Source organism: Thamnophis elegans, chromosome Z, assembly GCF_009769535.1.
Source record: "Thamnophis elegans isolate rThaEle1 chromosome Z, rThaEle1.pri, whole genome shotgun sequence".
Classification (NCBI taxonomy): domain Eukaryota; kingdom Metazoa; phylum Chordata; class Lepidosauria; order Squamata; family Colubridae; genus Thamnophis; species Thamnophis elegans.
The window spans coordinates 106,802,634-106,818,252 of NC_045558.1; the positions used below are offsets into that span (position 1 = coordinate 106,802,634).

The 15,619-nt window shown below is 40.9% G+C and overlaps 1 protein-coding gene and 1 long non-coding RNA gene across 3 annotated transcripts in view; one reads left to right on the forward strand and one right to left on the reverse strand.

Annotated features, from left to right (window-relative positions):
* The window catches only part of TRPM4 (transient receptor potential cation channel subfamily M member 4), a 35,856-nt gene extending 23,768 nt beyond the window's left edge, over nt 1-12,088 (forward strand). The window contains exons 15-21 of the mRNA XM_032234783.1: nt 342-516; nt 1,595-1,763; nt 2,586-2,767; nt 3,450-3,582; nt 5,054-5,126; nt 8,568-8,664; nt 11,740-12,088. Coding sequence (XP_032090674.1) covers nt 342-516; nt 1,595-1,763; nt 2,586-2,767; nt 3,450-3,582; nt 5,054-5,126; nt 8,568-8,664; nt 11,740-11,744 — 834 coding nt within the window. The 3' untranslated portion in view covers nt 11,745-12,088. The remainder of the gene's footprint in view (nt 1-341; nt 517-1,594; nt 1,764-2,585; nt 2,768-3,449; nt 3,583-5,053; nt 5,127-8,567; nt 8,665-11,739) is intronic.
* On the reverse strand, nt 428-14,469 carry LOC116520541. Of its 2 annotated transcripts, none has more exons than XR_004256802.1 (5): nt 14,443-14,469; nt 12,084-12,199; nt 8,588-8,624; nt 669-816; nt 428-568 (listed from the first exon to the last, which is right to left on the reverse strand). It is a non-coding gene; the product is annotated as an uncharacterized LOC116520541 (long non-coding RNA). The 2 variants fall into 2 exon arrangements; XR_004256803.1 differs by lacking the exon at nt 14,443-14,469 and adding an exon at nt 14,335-14,432.
* Nucleotides 14,470-15,619: the final 1,150 nt, after the last annotated feature.

Genomic DNA, 15,619 nt, shown 5'->3' on the forward strand with positions numbered 1-15,619 from the left:
TGGGCTGCATACAAAATGTATATATTTTATTTTTGTATTGTTCTATTATTTTATTTTTGCATTGTTTACATTTCCTTTTTCTTTCTTTGTTTTTTATGGTTGTGATCTGTCTAGAATAGTCCATGGTACGAGAGGCAGCAAATAAACTTAGTAACAACCTTATAGTAAATATGGCTAAAAAAAATTACATAATAATGTAAAAATAAATTACAATCTTGTGGGGCTACAGGTTGGACATGCCTGTTTTAATGTTTTATCTTGTTGCTTTTATTTGATTGCAAGTAACCTAGATGGGTGAGATCGATGGCATAATCTCCTTTGTTCTCTCCTTCTCTTCCTAGATGAAGGATGTATTTCTGTTTCTCTTCTTTCTTGGAGTGTGGTTGGTAGCCTATGGGGTCACGACTGAGGGTCTTCTCCTCCCCCACGATAGAAGAATCCCTTGGATATTTCGACGTGTTTTCTACCGACCTTTCTTGCAAATTTTCGGACAGATCCCACTCAGTGAAATTGATGGTGTGTATTTTGGGACTGCTTACTAACTTTTCTGATTTTCATTCAGTTTGGCCTGTTGAAACTCAAGAAAGAGAAGTGCAGGTTTATGGATAGAGCACCAAATAGGCCTGCTGAAGATTGTTAAAGAACTCCTTTATTTCTTATTTACTTACAAAGACTCATTTGATTTGATTTCTGTGCTGAATGCAGAAAAAAGATAGTGCTTTCCATCTCTCTTTGACAGTCTGCTCCCTCACCTGCATGGAATGCATGGTTAACTATGATGATTAAGCTAGTTCTCAAATAAATGACACAGGTAGCCTAGAATGGAAAATATAAAAAGCAAGGCAATTACAATATTGAAAGTATTAATTTTTTAAAAAAGATGGAAACAATAAAGATGGCTTTTGAACGGACTTAAAGAAAGAGTTTTTCATATTGTGCATTATGAATATAAGGAATTCATTAACTATGAAACATTGACCAATTATTTAGATCACTTTAGAATGAGATTGGACAAGAGCTATTGGCCATGACAATTTAGAAGTTTCTTTAGAGCTGTAAAAGCCTGTGGCGAAAAAAAGGAAATAATAGGAAATATTTTTATTTCCCCCCCTTCATATTTTTACACAAGCTTAGTAGCATATTTCAGAATATCAAATGCTAGTTGGCAAATAAGGAGAGATGGTGTCATCTTTATGAAGGGGTCTGTTTGAGAAACCTATACCTTGTGTAAAATATTTGGATGGCTACTGATAGGAACGGGATTCTGCATTCAGCAGGCTAATCTGATCCAGTAGATAATTTTTAGGGTTTTACCTTTCATTCCAGAACAGCCTCTTCAAACCAAAACTTTTGGGCCACAACTCCCATCAGTCCCAACCAATATAGCCATGGTCCAGGACTGATGAGAACTGTAAGCCCAATACAATAACATGTAAACCCAAAGAACTGAAGGAAACCAAATCTTGAGAAAAGTAATTACAGTAAACACTAAACTACCTAGGGCTAAAACAATTCTATGCAAGAATTCTGTGCACTCTTTCTCCTTCAATCTATGACTTTCATCTCATTTTTTTCCTTTGATATTCTTCCCTAGCTACCCAGATTACAGCCTCAAATTGCACCTATGACCCTTTAGCCATCTTGATTGAGGACGCGAACCCTTGTACCAATACCTATGCTAACTGGCTGGTGCTCATTCTTCTTGTGATCTTCCTTCTGGTAGCCAATATTCTGCTCCTCAACTTGCTGATTGCAATGTTCAGGTATCACTACCTCAATTCTACCAACGCAGGATTAAAAAAAAATCTTACAACAAAGTTCTCTAGTAAAAATAATAATAATAATAATAATAATAATAATAATAATAATAATAAAAAATTGGAATAAGATTATGGTCCAAACCTAGTTCAATGAGACATTATAATTTTCAAAAGTAATTTAGATTGTATCTATTTTAGCCATTTCGAGTTCAGTTTTCAACAAAGTATTTTCAAAAGAAATATTTGAAGAATAAGATTCGTTGAATTAATTATATGATCATATTTCACACGTGGCAGTTTCATATATCTGTGAAAATACATTCACAATATTTTTACAACTTTTTCCATGGTTCAAGTTTAGGGGAAAGCTGAAAAATATTTGCTGCTAAGCAAATATAATGGCCATGGATGATAGAACAGGAGGGCTGCATCTCTACATTTTCTGTAGCCCACCCTTAATTGTTCTGATTAAACAGTATGGTCCCCAATTCTTTTGTTGAGATTTTCATGTAGAAAAGGAAAGTCTATGATTGTGTTGTAGACTGGGGTGGGTTCATTGCGCACATGCGTGCGCAGTTGCCCAAAAAGCATCTGTGCATTTGCAGAAGCTTTAAAAAAGGGGAGGGAACCATGCCGTGCCAGCCAGAGAACCAATTCAGAGGTATATCAGGCCTGGGTCACCACCGGTCCCGGCAACCCAGACTGGAAACTGGTCCAAACTGATAGGAATCCACTTCTGGTTGTAGGGATGAGCCATTCGGTTTGAAGTTGAATCCTCCAATTTGGAGAAAGGTAGGAGTAACGTATTGTTTCTTCTGCTAATAGTTACACGTTCTCCAAAGTGCAAGACAACAGTGATATTTACTGGAAATCACAGCGTTATAACCTTATCTTAGAGTATCATAGTCGGCCTGCATTGGCTCCACCCTTCATCCTGATCAGCCACCTACATCTTTTGTTCAAGCGTCATATCCGCAAGGTGCCGTCAGCAAAGAGGCGTGACTTCTGTGAGTGCTATAGGCAATTTTGGGATAGATAAGAGATAACCTACCTAGGAATGCTGGAACTCTTGCAATGTTAACCAACCTACACAACATCAAATATGGGAAGGTTGTTCAAGGTCATTCATTCATTTGTTCGTTTGTTGTCTTTATATTTTGCCATTCAACTGAAAACTCAAAGGTGGCATAAATGAGACTTTCCTATGTTCTTCTCCACAAAATAGAATTACAGATGAGGAGCAAGTAACTAGTTCAGCACTATGTAGTAAACTCTCTAATTGAAAGAGCTGGGGCTCCCCATAATGCTGAAATCACTGTTCTACATCAGCTCTTTGTGAATATCAAAAAGGATTAATTGTAACTCTCTGTTATTAACAATCATTATCTCCTTCATTCTGCACCGAATGTGTTGTCAGACTTTTGGCTCCTTCCCAAGTTTTCCACTCCTTCCAAGCAAGATTCTCCCTCTGTGACAATCATTAATAAGGTTTACTGAGATGAGAGAGATAAGGAACATTTCCGATTTATAACTAACTGATCCATTAGGGCAGAGACATGTATTCTACATTAATTGGTGAGCAGCCATTTCTTTTTACCAATAATAGACAGACTTGCAGGTAGCTGTTTACTAAACTGACTTCTGAATCATTATCATTTTGTGAACCGATAATTAATCTATTTTGGACAGTGCTAGAACTCTCTGAGATCCAAAATAGACGACTACTGACGTGGGAATCGGTACAGAAAGAAAATTACTTAGTAACCCAGGCTCGACAGAAACGTGACAGCGACACTGAGCGACTCCGGAGAACTTCCCAAAAGTAAGAATGGGGAATAGAAGACAATAAAGAAAAAGGAGGAGGTTGAGATTAGGGAAGGACTGATCAGTTTAAATCCAATTTGAATCAGTTTCAATTAATTATCAAGGGATTTTTTCATACTGAATTTTTTTTTTAAGTTTGGGGAAATAGCATTAAATGTGTATTTAAATATTTTCTTTAAAATGCAATTTAATCATTTAATTTCAAAATACGCATTTTAAAGTGTATTGAATCATGAATATTTCATTGAATGCAAAGAAATGAAAAATCCAAAATATAAGTGAATTTACAATCCCACCACATTTAATCAGAATGTACAGATCTAATCAGTTTACACTGGAATTTGAGATCAAATTTCATACTCATCTTTAATTGGCACAGAAGAAAAGCATATTATAGACAGATTTCCTAAACCTGATTTATTTTAGATATTTTGGGTAGCTTCTTCCAGAGATATTGCTTGGGAAATGAGAACTAAGTTTCTATGCATACCGCATATGGAAAATCTTCCCTGTTTATTGATTAACCATTTCTAAAATCAACAATAACATGGTAAAATGCAGTCCAGCCTTTCTGGGAGGTGCCTTATACTTCATTCAGAACCATCACCGTTGCATATGTGTGTGTGTGTGTGTGTGTGTGTGTTTGCTTGTGTGTGTGTGTGTAGAGGTGGGGGCTGTTGCTTTGCAGACTTTCTGGGTGGTGCATTTTTCTGTTAAGTAAGAACACTTTCTTCACCTTGCCTGTGTTCCAGATATGATATGGAAATTCCCATATTTAGGAAGACCCACTATAAACCATAGGATTCACATTAGCTATTACTAGTTTGTCCTATTCATTTCAATGGCTCTAAGTATGAACTATTAACCTTGATGCATGCATAAACCAATAGCTTTGGAAAGTGTTCACCCTTCCTTCTAAAAAAGCCTGTGTACAAATTCCTAAAATCCAATCTTTCTGCCTAGATGTATTAGGTTTTCCAAAGTTTATTGAAACACTTCTAGTATCCTTATGTGGGGAAAATGAAAGCTTTGGAATCAAATCTAGGGGACTATCAGAGCAGTGGTGGGATTCATTTTTTTTTTTGCTACCTGTTCTGTGGGCGTGGCTTTGTGGGCGTGGCGTGGCTTTGTGGGCGTAGTGACTTTGTGGGCGTGGCTTTGTGAGCATGGCAGGGGAGGGTTACTGCAAAATCCCCATTCCCTCCCCGCCCCACTAACTGGCTTTCCAGCTCCGTTCTCCTGTTCAAGGCAATAAAAGAAGATCAGCTGGGAGGCTGGGAGGCAGTGGGGGGCGAGGCCAGCCTATTTGCCAGTTCTCTGAACTACTCAAAATTTCCACTACCTGTCAGAACTGGCAGAATACCACCTCTGTATCAAAGAGGATAAAAGATTGCCTCATGCCCTATAGAGGAAAAGGAAGGGTGAATGTTTCCTTTCTTTGTAACTGCCTCATACCTCTCATTCTGCAGAGTCGATCAGGTTTTAAAGCAGCTTTCTGATATCAAAGAATCAGAGCGACATCTGAAGAACCTTGAAATACAGGTATGGGGACAGTAATGGATCCTTTGAAATGGGAAATGGGAGGGAAATAGAACCCTTTGGGAACTGATAGGACAAAGGCTTCAAGGTAGTAGCAAAGGTGAAAAGTAGCAGCAGTAGATGAAAAAAGACCTGTCATGTTAACAGAGAAAATTCGGGGATGGAGGAACATTTGGCCTTCGACATGTTGTTGACCTTTCCTGTGCAGCACCAATGTTCCCTCTAATTTTTTTTCAGTGTGAGCAGAAAAGTATAGTGTTTGAGCGGCATATTTTCATGCCTGAGCACCTGAATTTTTTTCACAGATGTCACCTAAGACAACAACAAAATCGGTATTATTTGAAACTCAGTTATGTTTATTCGGTTCCACCACAAAACCGCAGAGGACAAAATCGCGCTCGACGAAAGCGCGCATTTGACGTCATCACAGCACGACGAAAACATCGCGCTGTGATCGAAAAATGTAAAATAAAGCGAAAACCTTACCCTAACCCCCCCAAACCTAACCCTAACCCTAACCCTTAACCTAACCCTAAACCTAACCCTAAACCTAACCCTTAACCTAACGCTAAACCTAACGCTAACCCTTAACCTAACGCTAAACGTAACCCTAACGCTCTAAACCTAACCCTAACCCTTAACCTAACCCTAACCCTAATCTTTATGTGAATCGGCTTGCTTTAATTTTAATTTTATTTCAATTTTTAATTTTTTTCGTCGTGCTGTGATGACGTCAAATGCACACTTTTGTCGAGCGCGATTTTGTCCTCCGCAGTTTTGACGGGTCACGGTTTATTCAAGGTACCCTTAAGATTCCCCCCATCTTAAGATTCCCCTTCTATTAAATCTATTTTGCATCATTTGTACTAACACCACATTTGTTTCCAACTTCCAAGTCCAGTTTAAGATACACTGCTAGCATTAGGCTTTAACATATAAACAGCTTGGGATCATGCTATCTGAAGGGCCTCTCCTTGAGATAGCTTGATAGATGGCTATAGATAGTTCACCAAATTTTAAGCTGAACAAGTGAGGTCCTGTCGTCTGGTTTCTGATAGATCAGAGAGAGATGGGCAAGCAGGTGGCCTATAACTAAGTTTTTGTTAACTTTAAAAACATGTTACATCAGACTACAATACAAGTAATTAAATGAAGACTAAAATAAGTGTTTTGGCATATTGAACTTTTTATATTTCTTTCTTATATTGCTTCCTTAGTTGAGAACTTGCTCCTCAGCTTACTTACGCATTAACTGTTTGTTGCTTTTATGGTTTATTCATTCACTGCTCCATCTTCAGTTTTTTTCACAGGGGGCAGGGCTGCCGTTGAAGACGCCGACGAGCCCCTGCCTCCACTAGAATAACTGCTGCCTCCTCCTCCTCCAACAGCAGATAGGCCGGTGATGGGAGTTAAAACACTCCTTTGGCCATAAGTGCAGGCAGGCTGCCAATCTGAACTTTGATCATGTAACTGGGGGACTGTAATGGTTTTAACTTATCTTTGTTGCTGGTGTTAAATAAATTCCACCAATTGTTACCCAAGGACCCACTCTAATCCAAGTGATTCTGTCCCTCTTATTGGGACTAGCGGAATTATCTACAGATCACTCCAGGTTTGCCTTTGTTCTGAGTCCATTGAAAGAAGAGGCTACTGAAAGGGATATGCTCCTTATTGAAGGCAAAAATCAATTGCTGAATTATTACCCATATTTCATGCAAAGATTTGTGATGAACTGGAAAGAACAACAGTGATTTGGGAAATTCACAAACTAAAGAAAGGTCATTGCAGAGTTGGTATTTATATATTGGATTTCCAGACATTGTCAGGGATATGGAATGGAATAAACTTGCTTTGACCAGTTTTGGAAGAGACTTGCTGACAAATTGAGAAATGAGTTATTGGCATATGAGAGAGTTTGGAGAAATTGTTCCAATGTTGTGTTGTAGTTGATGGGCAATTAGAGGAGTTGAGACACAGAGGAAAGAATAAGAGAAAAGAGCTTTTATAGTTCTCTTCTCTCTAGAGTCCTGGCCCCGGAAAGTAAAAGCCACCAGGGCAGGGCGCCCCGCCTCTCCTCTCCTCGCCCGCCCCCTCGTGCAGCGCCCCGTCCGCTGGGCTGCGCCGGAACGCAGGTGCCGGACCCCCCCCACGCCCGCCCCTCTGTGGACCAGGTTCAAGTTAGGGGTGCGGCGGAGGGAGGGGGAAGCAGGTCGAAAACCGCCGCACAGAGGGGGCGGCGGTGGAAAGGCAGCCAACCAGCCTGCCACCGCCGGCCACCGTCAGCCCCGCCGCTCTTCCCGCCCCCTTCCCAGCCCCACAGTCCAGCGGTCGCAGCAGAAGCAGCCCCGGGTCTCCGCTTCCACTCCCCGCATTTTCTGGACGGGGTCTCGCAGGAAGGAATCCCCTCTCCAAGGGATCCCCCGAACATGGACTTGAAGAGCCATGCTCTTCAAAACAAGTCTGGGGAGGTCCTTTGCAGGCGGCCAGTTCTAGCCGCCTGCAAAGAACTTCCCCACATTTGCTTTACAGAAATCTCTGCGCGGCAGATAGAAACTGCTGCGTGGGGTTTTCTTGCCATGTGCGCGGCCGCGCAGCCGCACACCTTAGAGGGAACAGTGTGCAGCACCTATACCAGGGATGGCGAACCTTTTTTGGCTCACGTGCCAAAAGCAGGGGGGGAGCGCAGGGGGGCTGTGCGCGGGTGTGCCACACCCATAATGTTATGTGCACGACCCCAATGTCCATGCACGCACAACCAGTGTTCTCCCCCATTTTGGGGCTGCTTTTTTCGCCCTCCCCAGGCTCCAAAGGCTTTATAGGAGCCTTGGGAAGACGAAAACAGCCTCCCCCGCCACACCCAGAGGCTTCAGGAGCTTCCATAAAGCCTCCAGAGCGTGAAAAACTGGCCCTTCGGGCAAATTGGAAGTTTGGGAACGTACTTCCGGTTTGTCCGTGGGGCTGTTTTTCCTCCTCTGAAGACTTCAAGGGCCTTCAGGAGGCTTCCCTGAAGGCTCCCGAGGGCTAAAAGCAGCTCTACGAGCAAACTGGAAGTACGTTCAAGGAAGCCACCGGAGGGTGAAAAATGGCCCCAAAAGAAGGCCGAAGTCAGCTGACAGGGCAATGCCTCGTATGCCCTGACAAATGGCTCCATATGCCACCATAGGTTCGCTATCACGGACCTCTACCAACCAGAGCTGCTGGATGTTGTAGTTCACCAACCACAGATGTCTCCTCTAAGACTAAAATTGCATTCCCCCCCCAAATGGATTAAATACATCTAAAGAAATCACAACTGGTTTCAACAATGTTTTTTTTTTTAAAAGACACACTGGTATGCTAAGCCAGGAACAAGGTAATCACAATATGGCATAAAAGACAACTATCTCACATGAACCTTCAAAAATACTACCTCCCAAATAGGTTTATTTCATTTACTCCCATTAGATGGAGTATTGTACCAGTACCTTGTCTTGGATGGTAGATATCTTGGCCCAGAGTGACCTAGCAAAAGGAAAACAAGTTCCACCTATTCAGAAAAAAGGTAAGTGGACAGGAAAATTCAGAAATACTTAAGGATATTTAATAGACAGATAAGCATTATTCTAAGGTAAAGAATAGCATTTATCTATGCAGATCTCTCAGTGTGCATGTTCGCATGTATTTACACATAGTCATATGCAAAGTTTGCCATGAATGAACTTGTGAGGCACAAAACTACAAAAAATCTTCATAGGCATAGGAATACTTAGTTCCTTTTCATATTTTCATCTAGAGGGCAAAAAAATGGGAAAAAATTATCCAAGGCTCCTCTAGATTTGATGAGGCTGCCATGCAAAAGAATATGTTGCAAGAGAATTAGAAGCCAAGATGCTAGTTTTTTAACACCATTCTCAAGTTAAATTTATTTTCAAGTTAAACAAATTCTTCTCAAATTTCTTGTGTGTCCAATCACACTTGGCCAATAAAGAATTCTATTCTATTATGCAAAATATGTTGGGTTCAATAAATACATTCCTCTGGAAAGCTTCCTTATTGGTTAAGGATAGTGAAATCCAGAGCAGAAGGAAGTTAGTATTATTCCAAAGTTCCATCATACTCAGATCAACAAAACAGACAGGAAAGAATGGAGCATCTTCTTTTCTTTTGTTGGGTTAGGCTAAGTTGTTCCTGTACCTTGACTGATGTCATTATATTTATTTGCATCCCTCCTCTTTTCTTATTATCAGCCTTCTTAGGAAAGGTGTGTCACAGTAGCTATAGATTTACATGATTTACTTCTTTTTTGGACACTTCCTACACAGCTTCTTTTTGGGCTATTGCAGAATTAATTATATGAATTCTGACAGTGACAAAGAATCACTATGGGTCTTCCCACAACCTCATTGTGAACACAGAGAGTACTAACACTACTCCCCTTCTGAAGTAGTCTTCTTTCACAGCTCTTGCAAGAAAAGAGTGGTGAAGAAATAATCTGGAGCATGATGTGCTACATTGATTTAGAGATAGTTTTACTTCAACCTGCTCTTCACCTCCCAAAAAGTGTTACTATTTTTTAAAAAACCAATTATACATTAAAAAGCAGTGATTTAATTGTATATTCAATTGATGCTATTATTTACCTAATTTCTATGCTATCACAATTCACATTCTTGACATTATGTTTAGTGGAGCTTGAAATACAGGTTTACGAAAATTATCTCCCTTTTTTAGTTAACTGCAGCTACACTGGATTTTCTGAGTTTGCCTAATTAAAATCCATGCAAAACAAAGATGGGTGTAAGTTGTGGTGAGAAGGAATACAGCAACTGCTGTGGGGATGCAAATATCATGCACTCTTGATTAACTAGACTTTCTAGTATTACTGGACAATTTGAGTTCCAATATCAGAATGTGACAAATTACAGCTAGGTTACTAAAGCTCCTGAAGGGAACAATAATTAGATGCAATGGCACCCCAAATCTTCCTGGTCCTTAGTCCTCTTTATTTCTCACACAAGTTCTTTTTGGTAAAGACCAAGTAGCATCAGTTGGAGGGGGTGAAAAGGGGTTGCTAACTATCAAACTAGTTTCCAAGTAAGAAATGTGGAAAATCAAATGATTTATTCTTCTGCTGAGAAAAATCCCACTTATTTCGGAAGAAACACACCCCAACAAAGTAGTAGCTCTAGACTAATGACCACAATTGAGCACCAAATTTCTGTTGCTAAGTGAGACAGTTATTGAGTTTACCGTATTTTATTATCTTTTTTGCAAGAGTTGTTAAGTGAATCACTGCCATTGTTATGTAAGTAACACCAAATGAATTTGGCTTCTCATTGACTTTGCTTGTCAAAAGGTTGCAAAAGATGATCCCATGATGCCAGGACATATGAGTCAGTAGCCAAGTAGCTAAATTTTGATCATATGACCATAGGGATGCTGCAACAGTTTTTTTTTTTTTTTTTTTTAGGATTTTATTAAACATTTATATGCCGCCCTTTTCCCTGAGGGGACTCAGGGCGGCTTACAACAATGGAGGGAAGGGAGTGCAAGACAAGACTTAAAAAGAAAAAGAAACGTGAATAAAAGAAATTAACCATAAAAACACACCATTCACTCAACATTCGGGCGGGGTGAGAGTAATCCTATCCCCAGGCCTGACGGGATAGCCAGTTCTTGAGGGCTGTGCGGAAGGCCTGGACGGTGGTGAGGGTACGGATCTCCACGGGGAGGTTGTTCCATAGTGTCGGAGCTGCAACTGAGAAGGCTCTCCTCCGCGTAGTCGCCAGTCGGCACTGACTGGCGGATGGAATTCGGAGGAGGCCTACTCTGTGCGATCTGATGGGACGCAGGGAGGTAATTGGCAGGAGGCGGTCTCTCAGATAGCCAGATCCACTACCATGGAGCGCTTTATAGGTGGTAAGTAAAACCTTGAAGTGCACCCGACGATCGACAGGTAGCCAGCGCAGCTCACGGAGGATCGGTGTTATATGGGCGAACCGTGGTGCGCCATGATCACTCGCGCGGCCGCGTTCTGAACTAGCTGAAGTCGTCGGATGCTCTTCAAGGGCAGCCCCATGTAGAGCACATTGCAGTATTCCAGCCTAGAGATCACAAGGGCTCGAGTGACTGTTGTGAGAGCCTCCCGGTTCAGGTAGGGCCGCAACTGGCGCACCAGGCGAACCTGGGCAAATGCCCCCCTGGTCACAGCTGACAAGTGATGGTCGAAACTCAGCTGTGGGTCCAGGAGGACTCCCAAGTTGCGGACCCTGTCTGAGGGGTATAAATTTTGTCCCCCCAGCCTGATTGATGGAACGCTAGCCGAATTTTTGGGAGGAAAACACAACAGCCACTCGGTCTTTTCCGGGTTGAGCACCAGTTTGTTAGCTCTCATCCAGTCTTTAACAGCCTCAAGGCCCCGGTTTTGTGAAAAATAGTCATAAGTCACTTTTTTAAGGCCACTGTAAAAAAATTTGAACGGTTATTAAATGAACTGTGTAAATTGAGGACTATCTGTACAATTTATCTCATCTATAATTTGTTTAGACTAATGAAATCACTGCCCCCTAGTGGATTATTTGGATGTAACAGAATAATAAAGGAGTTAACCATCTTTTGCTGATCTCTTTTCTTACAGATTGAACTTTTCCATAGCACATGAAAAAAGACAATGAAGAAGTGTCAGCTGCTGCTATTTACAAAATCCCAAATGTGTCTCAACACTTGATGCCTCAGAGAATTGAAATGTAGGCTTCAGTAGGAAATGACTGAGATAATCCAGGATCACATTTCAATTCAGCTACAAATACCCTACATGAACCCAAGGTTCAGTCCATGGCATTCCTATCCAAAGAATCTTGATATAGTAGGTGATAGGAAGGTTTTCTTATTGCCTGAAAGCGCTAAAGCTATTAATGAAAATAGATAATGCAATGGCATGACTTATTACAAAACAACTTTCTGTATTCTTAAGATAATTACCTCCATAAGTCTTCATAAGGACAATCCAAGCTGACATTAATTTCCCAAGTGTATGTTTCCTTGACATCTCATTCCTAGTTGTCTTTGAATCAGCCAAGGGGCCAATGCACTTGGTACTGTACAAGAAGAGTAAATGAAGTCATGTGTGATACCATTTTCTAATATAACAATGAGTAGAAACTAGAACCTTTCTAGAACATTCATCAGTTCTAATGGCTTGGATTCAGAGCCAACAGTATGGTTGACATTTGCAAACCAAAAGGACATTCTCCTAATCATGTAATTACTTTTGTTTCTTGCTTGAGAAGAAAACATGATTTGTTTATACTTTTAAATTATACCTACTAACTAGACATTAGGATTCTAGGTTTAAAAAAAAAAGTTAGATCACCCAAGACTTTTGATTAACCCACTCAGTTCTGGGAAATACAAAGAATATTGTATCCATTTAAACCGGCACATGACCAAACATCCTTTATATGCAGGAGAGCAGTAGTGGGATTCATTTTTTTTTACTACTGGTTCTGTGGGCGTAGTTTGGTGGGTGTGGTTTGGTAGGCATGGCAGGGGAAGGATACTGTAAAATCTCCATTCCCTCCTGATCAGCTGGGATTCGGGAGGTAGAGAATAGATGGGGACGGGGCCAGTCAGAGGTGGTATTTACCGGTTCTCCGAACTGCTCAAAATTTCCACTACCGGTTCTCCAGAACTGGTCAGAACCTGCTGAATACCACCTCTGCATAGGAGTTTGCAACAAACAAAAGGCAGCAATCCTCAGTATTTACCAGTAACCTGAATTTCCCTCTTGATACTTTCAACATAGGTGATGTCTGGTCAGTAAAACAAATTGTACTTTTTATGTTAAGAAAACCTATAGCAGTATACATTAAATGTCTTTTCAGACAGATGAACAATTCAGGTGCCAATTGAAAAATCTGCTAAATGCTTCACTCAGGTCACAAACACATCCTTGGGTGCTGAATAAACACAGCCATGGCGATTTTCCCTGCCACGGCGATTTCCCCTTCTGTGCCATTTTGTGTGTGCGTGCACGCACATGCTCAGTTTGTCTTGCTTCTGGTCAAGACCAAATCAGGTGCCGACTAAAGTCCTGGAATGGATCATGGTTGGCACCCGAGGTCCCACTGTGTAGCCATGGCTAGGCAAAGTTAAGTGAGCAAAGGAGTTACTGAGAATCAGGCATTTAGTCTTTCCCCTGCACCATTATTAAGTTAAAATTGTTTCAAATATGGTTAATTTCATTGAGAAATCAATATTCATTGTATCAGGTCATATATTTCCTCCTGGCTATGTTAGGAGCAGCTTTATGAGGACAATAATTTTGAGCTCTGCTGCTTCCTGCCCATTTCCACAACTGTTTTTATGTTTGTTTCTTAAACCCAGCAGACAATCCTATCAAAGAGGATCCTAGCTCTCCATCATATTTGATATGCCCTGACCTGAGGTCAAAAAATCTGCTGCTCTCTTAATGGAATATTGATTCTCAGCTTTGTTTTTAATAATGGGTGTCTTCCCAGGACTCTGGAGATTAGCAAGGGGGGTGGGCAGAAGTCTTGGTCAGTTACAGATAATTGCAGAATGGTATTATATTGCTAGAAGATAAAGTTTGTTCCAGAGAATAATTATAGCATTTAGTTATCAATTTTAGCCTTCAGTCTTTTTAGGGTTTTTAAACTGTGAACTTGTTTGTGAATCAAATGGTTATTGAAAGATATTTACAAATCAAGTCGTTTATACTAAATATTTTTTTTTACAAATGTCACTTTTATGGTTAATTAATATTACTTCTTCTAACATTACTAGAAGTACATAATAGAATGCATAAGTTTGGAATTGTAATAAACAAAGGAAATTAGTGTTATTAATCATGTGGTATTTTATAATATTTTTAATTAAATGCATTTCATGAAAAATTAAAGATATTTTTTTAAAAATTCAGAAATCTTTTAATCTTTTTGTACAATAATTCCTGATCATCATCCCTATGAAATCCCCTCCCCAAAGTAAACTGGTTCAGATTTAGAATAACCTTAACGTGGAATCTAATCACATATTACCAAAAAGGGGTAGAAAGGCATAGCTCAGTGTTTCCCACTCAGCTAGTATGCTATACAGACATGTTCATACACGCCAATTCTCACTTTAAATAGGTAAGCCTTTCTGCCCACCCCCACCCAAGTTGCTTTTTGTTTGTAAGAGCATCACGCTTGAAAAAAACAGGCTATTTTACTGGTTATTCTTTAGGAGTGACCCAGGTCATTTCTGGCAAATTACATATCCTTTTATCATAGGAGCCCCTTCGTTTCCAGGGATCAACGTGAAAGGGAACCAAAGTTACCGGAACTCATTTCCAGTCCTCCTCGTGCACCTCCGGAAGGGGGCCTATTCAAAGCACCGAGCTACCGTAGAGATAGGAATAAAGATTCATATATTATTTCCGACTTGGCCCAAATTGCGACCGCGCTTCACTTAAAATGCAAAGTCGGCTGGTCTGCCGCCAACCAGTCCGTGGAGTATGAAGCTGTTGCTTCTGCGGATCGCTCAGCACCGAATTTGGGCTGGATGGGCCGCCGGGAAAACCATTTGACTAGATCGACCTTTGCCGCAGCCTAAGGTGTGTTTGGGGAAGGTGATTTGTTGCTACTCGATGGGCAGTTTTTTTTTAAAGAACTATTACATGACATCAAACCATTTTTTTCATTCCTAGCAATTCCACAGATAAGATTTTCTCAATGACGATCTATCCTTATAAGCAATTTCTAACCCTAACGTTCTGAACACAATCGAATAACCAGTGGCTTTTCCTTCTCCACCGCAGCTGGGTGTACTTCCCTTCTTTTCTCCCCCGCCTTCTCCCCCCTGCCGATGCGTTGGCGGACAACACTTGGTGGGAACCAGTGGTGGGAACTGTTCATTATATCTGGAGAGCACCAGGTTGGGGGATGTTGATGGCGGAGGAGGGCGGGGGCTGCAGTGTGGGTGGCAGCAAGGACGCAGGAGAATGAAGGAGTTTTAATCTTTCCCCTGCAATCTGTCTTCGCGATCCAATCAAGAACTGCATGGAAAACTCTTGCTTCCCCACGCCTGCGTTTGTGCGAGCGGTGGAGGAGAAAAACCCCGTAAATTCTAATGATGAAGAATCATTCCCTGCGGGGATGGATGGATGGATGGATGGACGGACTGACTGACTGACTGACTGACTGAATGAATGAATGAATGAATGAATGAATGAATGAATGAATGAATGAATGAATGAATGAATGAATCAGAAAGGATTGAATTCCGAAAGGGGATGTGCCCTCACTTAGTGTGGCTTTGTCCTGGGCAAAAGTGTGCGGGGCCGCAGCTTTAGAGTCTAATGGAAATCTCCCTCTAAAAGCAGATTGCTTTTCTTCCAGCTTTATAATTCTTTGCATCCTTAGGACATGAAAATTGGATGGCTTTTCGTTTTCTCCTCCCAATGAAGATAAAGTGTCTTTCTCTTAATTTTCTACTTCTATAGAGAGGGGGATATT